At 40.6% G+C, this 13,048-nt stretch overlaps 3 protein-coding genes across 4 annotated transcripts in view; 1 reads left to right on the forward strand and 2 right to left on the reverse strand.

Annotated features, from left to right (window-relative positions):
- The first annotated feature begins 21 nt into the window (after positions 1 to 21).
- Positions 22 to 3,794, forward strand: acat2 (acetyl-CoA acetyltransferase 2). Its single transcript, XM_008397625.2, has 9 exons — positions 22 to 165; positions 1,349 to 1,483; positions 1,597 to 1,778; positions 1,941 to 2,058; positions 2,150 to 2,293; positions 2,364 to 2,486; positions 2,571 to 2,725; positions 2,819 to 2,929; positions 3,039 to 3,794. Exons 1-9 carry the CDS (start codon positions 117 to 119, stop codon positions 3,207 to 3,209), a joined length of 1,188 nt encoding a protein of 395 aa, XP_008395847.1. The 5' UTR covers positions 22 to 116; the 3' UTR covers positions 3,210 to 3,794.
- tcp1 (t-complex 1) lies at positions 3,789 to 9,018 on the reverse strand. Its single transcript, XM_008397627.2, has 12 exons — positions 8,850 to 9,018; positions 8,300 to 8,385; positions 8,079 to 8,207; positions 7,572 to 7,669; positions 7,379 to 7,489; positions 7,086 to 7,267; positions 6,669 to 6,795; positions 6,171 to 6,346; positions 5,947 to 6,070; positions 5,100 to 5,292; positions 4,845 to 5,008; positions 3,789 to 4,201 (listed from the first exon to the last, which is right to left on the reverse strand). The coding sequence occupies exons 1-12, from the start codon at positions 8,920 to 8,922 to the stop codon at positions 3,988 to 3,990; spliced, it is 1,677 nt and encodes a 558-aa protein (XP_008395849.1). The 5' UTR covers positions 8,923 to 9,018; the 3' UTR covers positions 3,789 to 3,987.
- Positions 9,019 to 10,388: 1,370 nt separating this feature from the next.
- LOC103457475 (pleckstrin homology domain-containing family G member 1) overlaps positions 10,389 to 13,048 on the reverse strand; it is a 43,080-nt gene continuing 40,420 nt past the window's right edge. For both annotated transcript variants that reach the window (XM_008397624.2, XM_017302328.1), the window contains exon 17: positions 10,389 to 12,775. In XM_008397624.2, coding sequence (XP_008395846.1) covers positions 11,796 to 12,775 — 980 coding nt within the window. In that variant the 3' untranslated portion in view covers positions 10,389 to 11,795. The remainder of the gene's footprint in view (positions 12,776 to 13,048) is intronic.

A 13,048-nucleotide genomic window follows, 5' to 3' on the forward strand; every position in this document is an offset into this window, starting at 1 on the left:
CATGGGTTTCATTTGTACTCCTCCTATTTAAACGTTCATGCAGTGTCAACAGAGCCGTGTCAGTGGACAGGCAGAAATAGAAAGAAGACTGCAGCTTCAAACCAGAACCTTTCAGGATGAACGCCGAACCTGTTGTTATCGTTTCGGCCGCCCGGACTCCAATAGGTAAAGCCAGGCCTCCTTAATGTTCTACAGTCATTTGTTAAAACTGGACTTTCATACATTGTAACTATTAATTTGTTACATTCTTAAACTATTATTGTTGTGTTGAGCACAAGAGACTCATTTGTGTAGTTTTATTTTTATTTTATGCATATGTTTATACTAAGTGCTATATGTTATGTCTTATTTATGTTTGTAATTAAGCAAAGAGGTTTCTGTCCTGCACTTAAACTCGCAAGGTTCCTGGTGAGTTTTGATTGGTTGGCTTCTATATCTGGAGTATTCTTTAGCTGCTGATTGGCCGGTAGCTGTAGTCCCATGGAACACGAGCCTGCTAGTATTGGCTACCAAATACATGACGTGAGACGACATCTACTTCTTCTCTGATCTGATTTAATTAACTTTTTCCCATTAAAGTATTCCTAGCCGCTTGCTGTTAGATAAAAGCGAATCAAAATTTGAAGAAAAACAACTCAAAACAGAAACATTGACATTTGTAGGGACAAAAGGTTCATTATTTTTGAACTGATCGTTTCTGTTAAAAGATAAACCACATAAAGTAGCATGCAGTTTCCTATACATTCAGGCTACTAATACATCATTTTTAACTTCTTTGCAAAAAATAAAATAAATAAATAAATTGAAATATTATAATAAATTGAAACCAGGTTGTCTGATTTTTGTTCTACATGCAGAACCCAACAAGAGATGCTACTTAAGGTCCCACAACCCTTTAGCAGAACTTTGCTTCAAAGAAAAATATACATTGCTTTAATGTCTGAGACATTATAGATGTAGACATATAATATCAAACTGTATAACGTTGTGTTTATTTAAAAGTTTCAGGATACATTTTTTAAAAGTGCTGTACATCAGATATCAAGGTATATAATCAATAACTTTTCTGAGATTTTATACTACTTTGGGCTTCAGAGTGTGGATATAAATAAAAATATCTATTTAGAACTCCAAATGAACAATTTTAAAAGGTCACATTTTTTTAGAGTGTGATGAACATCGTTTTTGTACAGGCCATTTCAGTGAAGATCTAAACATTTTACCTCCTAAGAAAGAGTTTAACACGAAATATGGTTGAAAAGATTGGTTCACCACGTAAAACCGAAAATAGATTTAGACACCCCACTTATTATTTACAACACTTTAATAACTTGTCAATTTTATAAAGGCTGCTTGAGCGGCGCTCTGTCCTCGCTGACTCTGCGTGACCTTTGCTCGCCTGTGATAAAGGATGTTCTGAAGCGGGCTGAGGTGAAACCAGAAGAGGTCTCTGAGGTTATCATTGGACATGTTCTCACTGCAGGTAAATGTTTGGCAAACCTTTTAGAGTTTTCACACTATTTAACAAATCTTGCAGTATTGTTTCCTACATAATAATAAAAAATAAAAAAAAAAACTTCTAAAACTCTCTTTCAGGTCAAGGGCAGAACCCAGCACGTCAGGCCAGCGTTGCCGCTGGCATCCCGTACCCTGTCCCTGCCTGGAGCTGCCAGATGGTGTGTGGCTCTGGGCTTAAAGCTGTGTGTCTGGGAGCTCAGTCCATCCAGGCTGGAGAGTCCATTGTGGTAGTAGCAGGAGGCATGGAGAGCATGAGCAGGGTTGGTAATGAGGAAATCATTGTAGAAGGATGTGAATATATAGCGCCCTCCAAAGTGTTCATATTCCTTAAAGTTTTCAAATGTATGTATATTGAAGTTTTAAAGGACAGAGCAACACAAAGTTGTGCAATAAAATCAATCGCTTCTTTTGTCTATAATCAGGCTCCTCACACTCTGCAAATGAGAGCAGGAGTGAAGATGGGCGACGCCTCCCTGCAAGACTCCATGGTTGCGGACGGCCTGACCGACGCCTTCCACAGCTATCACATGGGAATCACAGGTCTCAGTCCATATGCAGACGCTTAGCAACTCAGTCAGCCTCGTGTACTCTGTCGATAAGTTATTTAACGCTGATCGCCAACCTTTGACAGCCGAGAACGTTGCGAAGCAGTGGGGAATCAGTCGGGAGCAGCAGGACCTTTTTGCTGTCAATTCTCAAAACAAAACCGAGGCGGCACAGACGGCAGGACATTTTGATCAGGAGATTGTCCCCATCACGGTGCCGTCCAGAAAAGGTACCAGACTTTTTCAGTTGCACAGTGACCACTTTGCCATTCTGTCTTCAACTGCTACTCTGTCCGTCAGGTCCTGTCGAGGTGAAGATGGACGAGTTTCCTCGACACGGAAGCAACGTTGCGACCATGTCCAAACTCAAACCGTGTTTTGTTAAGGACAGCAGTGGCACCGTCACAGCTGGAAACGCCTCAGGTTCCAGAGTTACTCGTGAACAATAAGCAAACATAAAATGGGACTTTGTACAGTCATAAAGCTGATTTAATACTACATCTGCAGGCATAAATGATGGAGCAGCAGCTACTGTTTTAATGAGCCAATCAGAGGCTTCGAGACGGGGCGTAAAACCCATGGCCAAAATTGTTTCATGGGCTCAGGTAGGCCTAGACCCTTCTGTCATGGGAACCGGGCCAATACCGGCCATCAGGAAAGCGGTGAGATATCAACAGAACATTAAATGTCTTAAATCGAAAAACTTTTATTTTGTTGTTCAACTCTTTTTCTAATTTTGAGTTACTCCTGTTTAGGTGGAGAAAGCAGGCTGGAAGCTGGATCAAGTTGATTTATTTGAGGTCAACGAAGCATTCGCTGCACAGTCTCTTGCTGTGATTAAGGAGCTCGGCCTGAACGAAGACAAGGTAACAGTAAAGACCGGCATCAGTATCTGGGCTCTAGTCTAGTTTGTAAACCAGTGGTGGGCAGGCAGTTGGCTGACGTACCACTGAAAGCTCTCGTTTTGTCGTTCAGGTGAATGTGAGCGGCGGGGCCATTTCTCTGGGCCATCCCATCGGCATGTCAGGCTGCAGAGTCCTGGTGACGCTACTGCATGCTCTGAACAGAACTGGAGGAAGAAAAGGCGTGGCATCCCTCTGCATCGGAGGAGGGATGGGCGTCGCCATGTGTGTGGAGAGGGTTTGAGATACAAACCTTTTAAAGCTTAGATTGCACTTGATTTATTTTTGGCTAATTAAGGGATTATAAAATCTGTTTACATTGTTGGGTGATGTAAAGCATGCTGTAATGTGGTGGTCTTACCCCCTTCTCCTATAAAAAGCCATCATCACTGTGAATTTGAATTTCGCAGCTTTTGGTGTTTGACTTGGTGATCTTAAAATATTTAGTCTGAACTGGAAAGTAAAGGGTTCTTAAACCTGTGCAGATTACAGCGGTTAAGACTAGTCGGCTTCATTAGGCTACAGAAACAAATTCCAAACTGTGAAGCTCAATTTGTTACTTGGAGTACAGCTTTTAAACAAACAATGTCTTGTAAGGATGTTTTTAATTTTGCTGCAATGATTTAAGCCTTTATTAGAAAGGTTTGCATTTCTCAACATTCCAATATCTGCTTGTAGGATGAACATCTTTCCTCAAAGTTGTGCAGATAAAACATGTCAGTGCCAATAATTAGCTGCCTTCTTTAATATAGTGCTTCCTGTAAACTTAACAATTTACTGTAATGCAGATAGGTACGTGCTGATAATAATGAATAAAGAGTCATTTACAGCCACTGAAGCTTTATTTGTGTCCAAAACCAAAACAGTCACTAACAGTTCCTTTGGAAGCATAAATTCCAAAGATGATGGGAGTGGGAGAAATGTAAAGAGGCTAAATGCATGGCATACACTAGAGCAACAGCCATGAAGAGCTCAGTAATTTATAAATACAGATGTTGAACCAACGGAGACGAGGAAATATTTCAACCATCCAGAGATCCAGATTCTACAGCATCTCTGTAGGACTTTCCGCCCTCTTTGGGCTCTGGGAACAGTTTGATGAGGTCGTCGATACGCAGGATGGTGATGGCGGCCTCTGTGGCAAACTTGAGGCTTTTTGTCTTGACCATGGTGGGCTCATACACTCCGGCCTGGCGGTTGTCTCTGGGTTTGCCATTCACCAAGTCCAGCCCAATCCTACACAACAAAAAGTTTAACATGAAGCCTCAAAATAGAAAAGGTGCTATTTTACAGAAACCTTCTACAGCTTTGATTCTCTTTATTAGCAAACCTGAGTAATACTAGAACATTATAATTGTGGACACTGCAGTGAAACTGGTAATGATTAACCCACATTTTGACATTTTTAAATTATGTCCCCACCATTTTTGTGAGTTTAAGCATCTTAACACCTAAGAAAATGCACCAGCATCATAGAATTGCAGAGGAACTCTGTTTAACAGGCTAAACATGTTAGTGACATGAAGAATTTGCAACCATGACATCTGAAATATGATACCCTCTCAAATTTTGCATCCAAGTTCTTTGTTACATTAATGTGTGGCTCAACTCATGAGCATTCTTACAGTCACAGAGACCCCACATATTTTTAGATCCAATTTCTAGACTTAACTTTCCAGAATTCAGAGGATTTTGACATTTTTAAGTATACATATAAAACTTTACTTCGAATTTATGGAAGACAGACAAATGGAGTGATGATAACACAACTTCCAGGCAATTAAATAGTGGCGCAAATCTTGAATTAAAATACTTTTCCAAATTGTGTAAGGACTCTGCTTTCAATGAATTCAGTTCTGCAACAACTCTATAAACTCACCATTTGAGATTCTTGCGCTCAGGGTTGACCTGCGCCTCATTGTGGAAAGCCCTGAGTTTGGCCACCAGGTCGGTGGAGTCCTGCGCTGCGTTCACAGCCAGAGTCTTCGGTATTACGAGAAGAGACCTTGCAAACTCAGCAATAGCCAGCTGCTCTCTGGAACCCTGAGGACAGAAAACAACGGATGTTTAAAAGTTTGTTTAGTCAGTTTAAAGGAAGCCCTACTGGTGAAGGCTTGGGGTTTTATAAACCCACCATGCTGGTAGCATAGTTCTCCAGGTAAATGGACAGAGCTGCCTCAACAGCGCCTCCTCCTGGTACAACAGACTTAGACTCTAGGACCCTCTTGACCACGCAGAGAGCATCATGCAGTGAACGCTCCATCTCGTCGCACATGAAGTCATTGGCTCCACGCAGAATGATGGAGGCTGATGTTCGGGCTTTTGTACTGAAGGAATGAAAAACAGTGAAATTACTAAACGGAAAATCTGCCTTCAGCTGAAAACTGCATCAAGTATCTTCTCTGTCAAGCAGACAAGTTCCTGAATTTAATTCATTCTTGAGACAGGTTCAGACTGAAACCTTTGTAGCATGACAGCACAACTCTACACTGAAGATTTTAGATATCAGTTAGAGGTGCACTGATTGCAATTTTTGTGGCCGATCTTTAAAAAGCCCGACCTACAGATTCCAATTTTGACCGATGCAGATTTTTTTTTTGTCTGAAATTTTAAATATAGCATGAATCTCACCGAGTTGGCAACAGTGTGGTGACTATTGTTAACTTCAAATGTGCAGACATGACCTGGTGCACCAGTCTGCCAGTTAAACCTCTCTCACAGCAGAGCAAAAGAGGATTTTGAGATGGTCTTTAGACCTTTGGCAAGGTAGAGAGTATGTGTAAGTACTGGCTGATCACTGATCTCCCAAAATTAAGGAAGTCAGGGCCGATTTACTGGTGCACCTCTAGTATCAAGTTATCAATGAATGCACCACAAATACTAAAAACAACCTCAGATGGAGAAACTTATTTAAAATTTTAACTATTTAATACTGTTTTACACCAAACCTAGGAGCTATGCCCGACTGTTAATGTTCTTACTTCTTGATGAGAATGAGCTCGTCGTCACAGACTCTTTCCTGCACAACCTCCTCAGCCTGACCGAGCATAGTGGCTTCAAATGTCTCCTCTCCTTCCAGATTGGACAGGGAGGGGCAGACAGTGGCTAAAATGCACAAAAACATCAAATTAAATGCAAACATTTTTCATTTAAATATTTTAAGACATGCAGAGCCATTACACAAGACAACGTGCTTTGCTCGTACCTCCTGTTGCCTTGGCGATGCGTTTAAGGTCCCTCTTGAGAACCCGTCTCACTGCCATGGCTCCGCTGTCCACAAAGTACTTCAGACACATATCATCAATGCCACCAGTGGTCAGTACAACATTTGCTCCAGCAGCCAGAATTTTCTGGATTCTCTCTTTGGTGATGTCAGATTCCCTAAAACCACACAAACAAATCATTTTATTCATTTATTTATTATATATATATTTGAAATATTTCTGGAAGGAATTTAAGGCAGAGCAAAACCAGGAGCAAAAGCAGTGCTGTACTAGTCAACTGTATCAACACATCCAAAATGTGTCCAGCTCAAATTAGTGGCCCTGCAGCTTAGAGAGAAGCTGCTGCCTTGACTTGTGGCTGCTCATGTTTTCTCCCACGCGTATCACTGTATGCACTATTGGACTAGTACCACAGCAAATTAAAATGGGATTATTCCTAAAGATGAGAGAAGGAAGACAGACACGATCCATAAACGTACCGCTGTCTGATCTGGTCCAGTTTCTCTGGGTCGTTGATGACGACCTGGACCCCCATCTTCATTTTGGTCTTCTGCAGGCTGAAGTCCAGACAGGCTACCTTAGCATTTACAATGCGCTTCACCATTTCTGTGGGTATACAAAACAAGCATTCAATGGCAGAAATACTCAAAAAATAAAAATAAAAAAAAGGAAGAAGGAAGAATAGTCTCATGTCTCAATAACAGTTTCTGGTTTACTATCTGGCTACAAGAAGCATCACAGCTTTCATCCCACTGTGACTTTGTTCTTTTCAAAACCAGTTTACTGTATCCCATGCACATCACTGCGTACATCACTAAAAGACATAGCAGCAAAAAAAAAAAAAAAAAGGGAGTTCTTGGTAAATAGCACCCAAACTAATCCAGTAGAATACGTACCTTGTGAACCAACTGTGCAGTTCAGAGCATATCCATTCACCAGGAAACTTTCTTTCTGGCTGCGGCCGTGAGCTTTCAACACGTTCACAGAGTTGATGGGGTATTTGGCCACTCCTTTTCCGTCAACAAACTTCACGGCCATGGCAGCGTCCACCACCATGTTAGCAAAGAAGTCCGCATCACTAAGGACCCACAGTCAAGGCACATAGATGAAATTGAATTGCTTTCCACCTTCACACGACACTTAAAAACCATCACAACATCTTGTTAAATCAGACAAATATTTAGGATACACTCCAATGATTTTGGAAGACATGGAGGTCTTTGCTGCATTGATTAGACACTCTCTTCCCAGATCATCTGTCCCGATAGTCAGATTCTCATTTATGTAGCGCACCGCTTCTCTGGAAGATCAAAAATAAGCAGTTGTAAAGATGATCTTGATCTGCTTTCATTGCAGTCTCATATTTAATATCCTCGTCTTACTTGCACGCCAAGCGATATCCGCTGATGACAGACGTGGGGTGAATCTTTTGCTTCACCAGTTCGTCTGCGCTTTTAAGCAGCTCTGCAGCAAGAATCACCTGCATCGCAGAAATGAGAAGAAAAATGTTGAAGAGGTTTTGACTTCTGTTTTACACCCAGATGTTTAATAAAAGTGAAGTAAAGTTACTGAAAATTGTTTTGTGAACCTCAGAATTTCATTAAGAACCAACCTACAAAATGGTCAAGAGTGTACAAGGCACAAATTAATGCAGAAATAAACAGATTTCTGATGAACATGCTCATTAATGAGTTCACGGAGTTTGGCTGAGGTTCTTTTAATCTTGTAAAGCAAATTCTTTGCACAAACCCAAAAGAAACATTCCAGACAAACCCAGTCTGGTTAATAGAGTATGATGTTTATTTGTATAATATAGTTTACAAATCAGGAAATTACCTGACGATAACATGCACATTAAAAATAAATAAATACTGACAGCTAGCACGTACCACAGAAGTGGTCCCATCTCCAACCTCCTTGTCCTGCAGGTCAGCCAGTTCACAGAGGACCTTGGCGGCAGGATGCTCCACCTCCAGCAGCTTCAGGATGGTAGCTCCGTCGTTGGTGATGGTGACGTCCTGTTAGGATGACAAAGTCGGGACTGATAAGCAACCCATGCATACTGGAATCATTTCTGCGTGGATACGTTCGTTTAAAAAATTATACAGACCCCTATGTCGTCCACCAACATCTTGTCGAGGCCCACCGGTCCGAGGGAGCTCTTGACGATGTTGGCGATGGATGCTGCAGCCATGACTGTAAAAAGCACAAAACCATTCTGCTACCATCGGAGTTTCTTAAAGACACATTTTTACATAACTGACTGAAAAGTAACTTTCTGATTCAACTGTTCTGTCAGCTTATTTAGTGGGGCGCACAATCAGCTAGCCACACCTTCAGACCATGACAGTGTTTCTCTTCCCCATTAGCATAGCCCTCCATTCATTAGACAGTGAGTGGAAGGTACTAAAATGGGATTACACACCTGCAGTTAAAGCTGGTTGTGTTACAATAAAATACTGCAATTATTCAAAGTAAAAGACATTGATAGTTAAGTGAAATAGAACGCAACAACGGATTTAAGCTAGCATTAAAGTTAGTTAGCATTAGCCTTAGCGGCACGTGTGTTATGCATTAAAAACTGAGTTCAAACTCTCTCGGCTTGTAAAACATTCACAAGGTTTAACCGCAGCACAGAATTAATATGAACAACAACCTACCATTCTGAGTGCGAACAGACTCGCCAGTAGTTCTCTGGCCGAGCACGTTTAACGGACCATCTAACAGCGACATATTGGACCACCGCACCACAGAAAAGAAAGGAAGCGTCGCAATGCTCTATGGGTAAACTATTACCGACCAGAAGGTTCGAGAAGAAAATTAGTATAAATACTCTCAACTCCCTCAATGCGATGGTTTTTAGTTGAGGAGTGGATCCAAGCCTTTAATATTTGTTGACATTTTACGTTCGATCAGTTAGTTTATCAAATAAGAAAAGAACGGCTTAGCGTGACTATCTTTGTAAACTCCATTTCCCAGGTTGCTCTATTTGAGATTACCACTTACTATTGGGTTTTTAGCGCCCTCTGTTGCAATTTCCTTTGCAATTTATACCTTACAAAAAATTTGCAAGGTATAAATTGCAAATGTATACCTTGCAATTTTGATCACTTGATCAGTTCTTAGAAAAATTAACATGTTAAAATTTCCATCCATCCATTTTCTTGCACCCTTGTCCCTCGGTGGGGGTGAATATTGCTTTTTATTTCTTTATTTGGGTTATTTTTACATTGGTGGTTCAACATTTTTAATTGGGATGTCTCTTATACGTTTAGGCCACACACTGCTGCAGAGAGCAGTCCGATGCATGAATATGGAGGAGATGCTGTTGCAAGCCAATCACCATGTCAACCCAAGGGTTGTTATTGGTGATGTCTGGATCGACCCTCAGTTTCATGATGATGCATTAATGTGCTGGTCTGACAGATTAAATCCCAATGAAATTTATTAGTTTGTGGTTTGAAATTTGAAAAAAATAAATAAAAGTCTTAAGTGGTATGAAAACATTGACGAGGAACCATTATTTCCAGTCGTTTATATTTTATCAAAAATAAAATTTGTTATTTGTCAAGTGATTTGTTTGGGTCCAGCTGCAAAGGATGTGTAAATAGTATGACAAATATTCAGTTCAAGATCTTCAGATTGATGTTTACTCTTATCTCTAGAAAACAAAATGATTTAATTGAATGTAAACGAGGCATCACTAGCTTGCAATGGCTGAAACAACTTTAGTGAGATTCATCTTGCGGCCTTCAGATGAGACCTAATCTCAGTGCGATTAATATCTGGGCATTAAACCAGCAATTCCTGGACTCATTCTTTATGGCTGGATTTACCCTTTATGTTTTGGGGTCATCGTCATGTTGCAGTGTCCAGGTTTCCAGATTCGGCTTTGTTTTTAAATGATGGGTCTCACTTTTTATTTCACTTATCACAAAAAGACACAAAGAGGAGAATAATCTGAATTTATTACCTCAGATACATTGTCCTGTTGAGCAATGATTACTAGCCAGTTACAAAAATACAGTAAACTTAACTTAAACGTCAAAGCATTATAAAGCATATCTATGGCATACAAGAATAACTCCTAAAATGTACATCTTTACAAAGTGTTTACAAATAAGATGTAAAATAAAAAAAGTGCAAAAAAATTACCACCAAAAAAACAAAACAAAAACAAAGCAATGTACAAACAAAAACATACTTCATTTCCCTACTTTGGATTTGATGTTTTTATTTAGCCTTTTCTCCATGTGCTTCTTTATTTTAAGTCATTTGTGATTCAATAGTGCATTAAAATCTACAATTTTCCAAAAAATATTCACAGTTTGTTTCAGATTTTGAGTCCCTAAATGAAAGCACAGCTGGTTTTTAAAATAAATATCTTTAAATCTAATTTACAGTTTGTGGCTCGCGGTACTGGTGAGGCAGCAGGAACGCATTTCAACAAATAAGTCATATATCGTGTTTCTCATCATTTTATCTGAAATCAAACAACTGTGGGGATAAAATTCTTAACAAAACAACTGTGAACTTTAAAGTGTCTTATTGTAACGTGACTTTCTTTGCGAGTGAGGAAGTGAAATCAGTAGTGCGATAGTGTCCCATAAAGTAAACAGTTTAAATACATTTGCATTTGAATAAAGAAGAAACAAAAGACACCAAATACAGTACTGTAAGTCTTTAAAACCAATTCACCTGTTTACCCTTGTGGTCCGTACTCAAACCAAAACTAAAATGAGCAGATTTAAGGAAAATAAAACGGCATCTACTTACATAATCTACTGCATGTAAGAACCATTTCTCAGAGATGCACTCAATTTTAAAAGAAATATATACTCATTATTTATTAGAGAATATCTCCTTTTTCTTTAAGCATGACTCCCTATTGGTGACCAAAGTCAGAGGAAGACTGACTCACTATTTTAAAAATAGACTAAATTTCCAAGTATAAGTACACTTAACCTACTGGATGTTATAATACCCCCAAATATTTGTCTTTATTTCCTGCTTGTTAAAAGATCCTAAAAGTGACTAGCTAGCCTGAGCAGCACATCTTGAGTTGCACAAATCTCGTATTGTAAAAGCAGTTTGTTCACAACTGTTCGATATTATATAATAGCACAATTAAGAAGACGAGCGGTAACTGCGCTTTCAGCTCTAGTAAAGATGTAAAGATGACGAGAGGTACAGTCGTCCTTAAGAGCAAAATTAACAGATATCCTGAACTACTGCATGTGTACAACACAATAGATTGCAAATGTTTCTACAAGGCTCAGATGTAAAGCAGTTTAAAAGTTTTAAAATCATAATTCGTCACAATGAATTCCACCTCTTCAAATTTTCGGAAGGAAGTTCATGTAAAAGCTAATGATGTACTGTTTTGACCTTTACTTGTGACCTATACTGTTTTAATATATCTGTAACAGTTCGCTAAAAATAAAGCTGCAATCCAAGGATTGCTTTGATAGATGTATTATTTTTGTCTTAATATTTATTTTTCTTGTCAGTGAAAGGTGTGGCATATTTGACACAAAGCAGCGCTGTCCCCTTTCAAACTATATGTGGTGTGTGTGTTGTTTTTGGTTTTTAGTTTCCATGTAGCCTTATGCGAAGCTACTGGAGCTCAAACACTGGAACTTCTCCCTCAGAGACTTTACGATCTTGGGTTGGTTCTGCTGCGGCTCGCTCCACAGGTACTTCTCCAAGTGCTCACGCTCCAGCGGCCTCAGCGGGTGGCAGGAGTGGACCGGAGTGCACGGCAAACTCCGGGACTGGACAGCGCTCCGATTCGGAGTTGATCTTGTGGTTCCCTGGTTCAACTTGTCGCGCTCGGCTTCACTGTCATCCTCTGAGCGGATTTCAACGTAGTCGTCATCATCTTCCTCATTGTCCTTAAAGTTGGCCAAGTAGTTCTGAGTGGCGTTGAGGATGCCACTCAGAGCAGAAGCGCGGTTCAGGACCACCACCTGCTGGCCATCGTGTAAGGTGAGGTCCGACTGCCTCAGGGTGGTCTGGTCTGGGAGGCTGCTCTGCCGACCGGCACGCTTCAGACTGGGTCCACGAGGTCTGTCTGTGGACGGATCCACATCGGGTCCATTATAACTGAGCCCAGACTGCCGGTGGTTGTCTTGCTGGGGGTTTGTCAGAGAACCAGCTGACTGAGATTGACCTGACAGGGAAGACTTTGTGTTGGGAGCATTAAAGGAAGGATTTCTCTTTATGGAACTGTACACATGCTCTTCTTCACTCGGCGCGGAAATGCACGAGCTCCACCTCTGTGACGTACTGGGCGGGGTGGTCTTGAGAGAAGGGACGGATGTGGTGTGGGTGAGTCTGTGCTGAGAGCTGGAGGACATTTGAGCGTCTGTTCCCCCGCTGGATGAAGACATGAAGTTCACCAGCTCGCCGTTGCTGTAGATGGAGTGGAGCCAGTCATCATCCAGAGAAGTTTCCGGCATTGACGGAGAGGACGGAAGGCCTGGGTGGAAGTGATGCGAGGAGGCGGAGGTCTGACTGGTAGAAAGAGGAGTGTCCTTAAACATCACCTGGTCGTAGAGCTGAGAGTATTCCGCTATCCTTGCACCTGAGAGGGTAGCATAGAAGGCATAAAACATTAGAACTGAAAACTTTATTTTGTTCATATAGGGAAATATGCAACGTTTTGCAACACTAAAGTCATAGAATAAATCTGATAACACTGACACTTTTATTTCCGTGAAATAAATTTACTAAAAATACAATTTCTCTGTAGAACTTGCTGAGTTAAGAAGCCATTGACACAGATACTGACCTCATTAGAATGTCTTCTTACTAACCACATGTGACCTACCCCATTTTTGTTTCAATTTAAAAATAA

The sequence above is a fragment of the Poecilia reticulata genome, linkage group LG21 (genome assembly GCF_000633615.1).
Source record: "Poecilia reticulata strain Guanapo linkage group LG21, Guppy_female_1.0+MT, whole genome shotgun sequence".
Taxonomy (NCBI): Eukaryota; Metazoa; Chordata; class Actinopteri; order Cyprinodontiformes; family Poeciliidae; genus Poecilia; species Poecilia reticulata.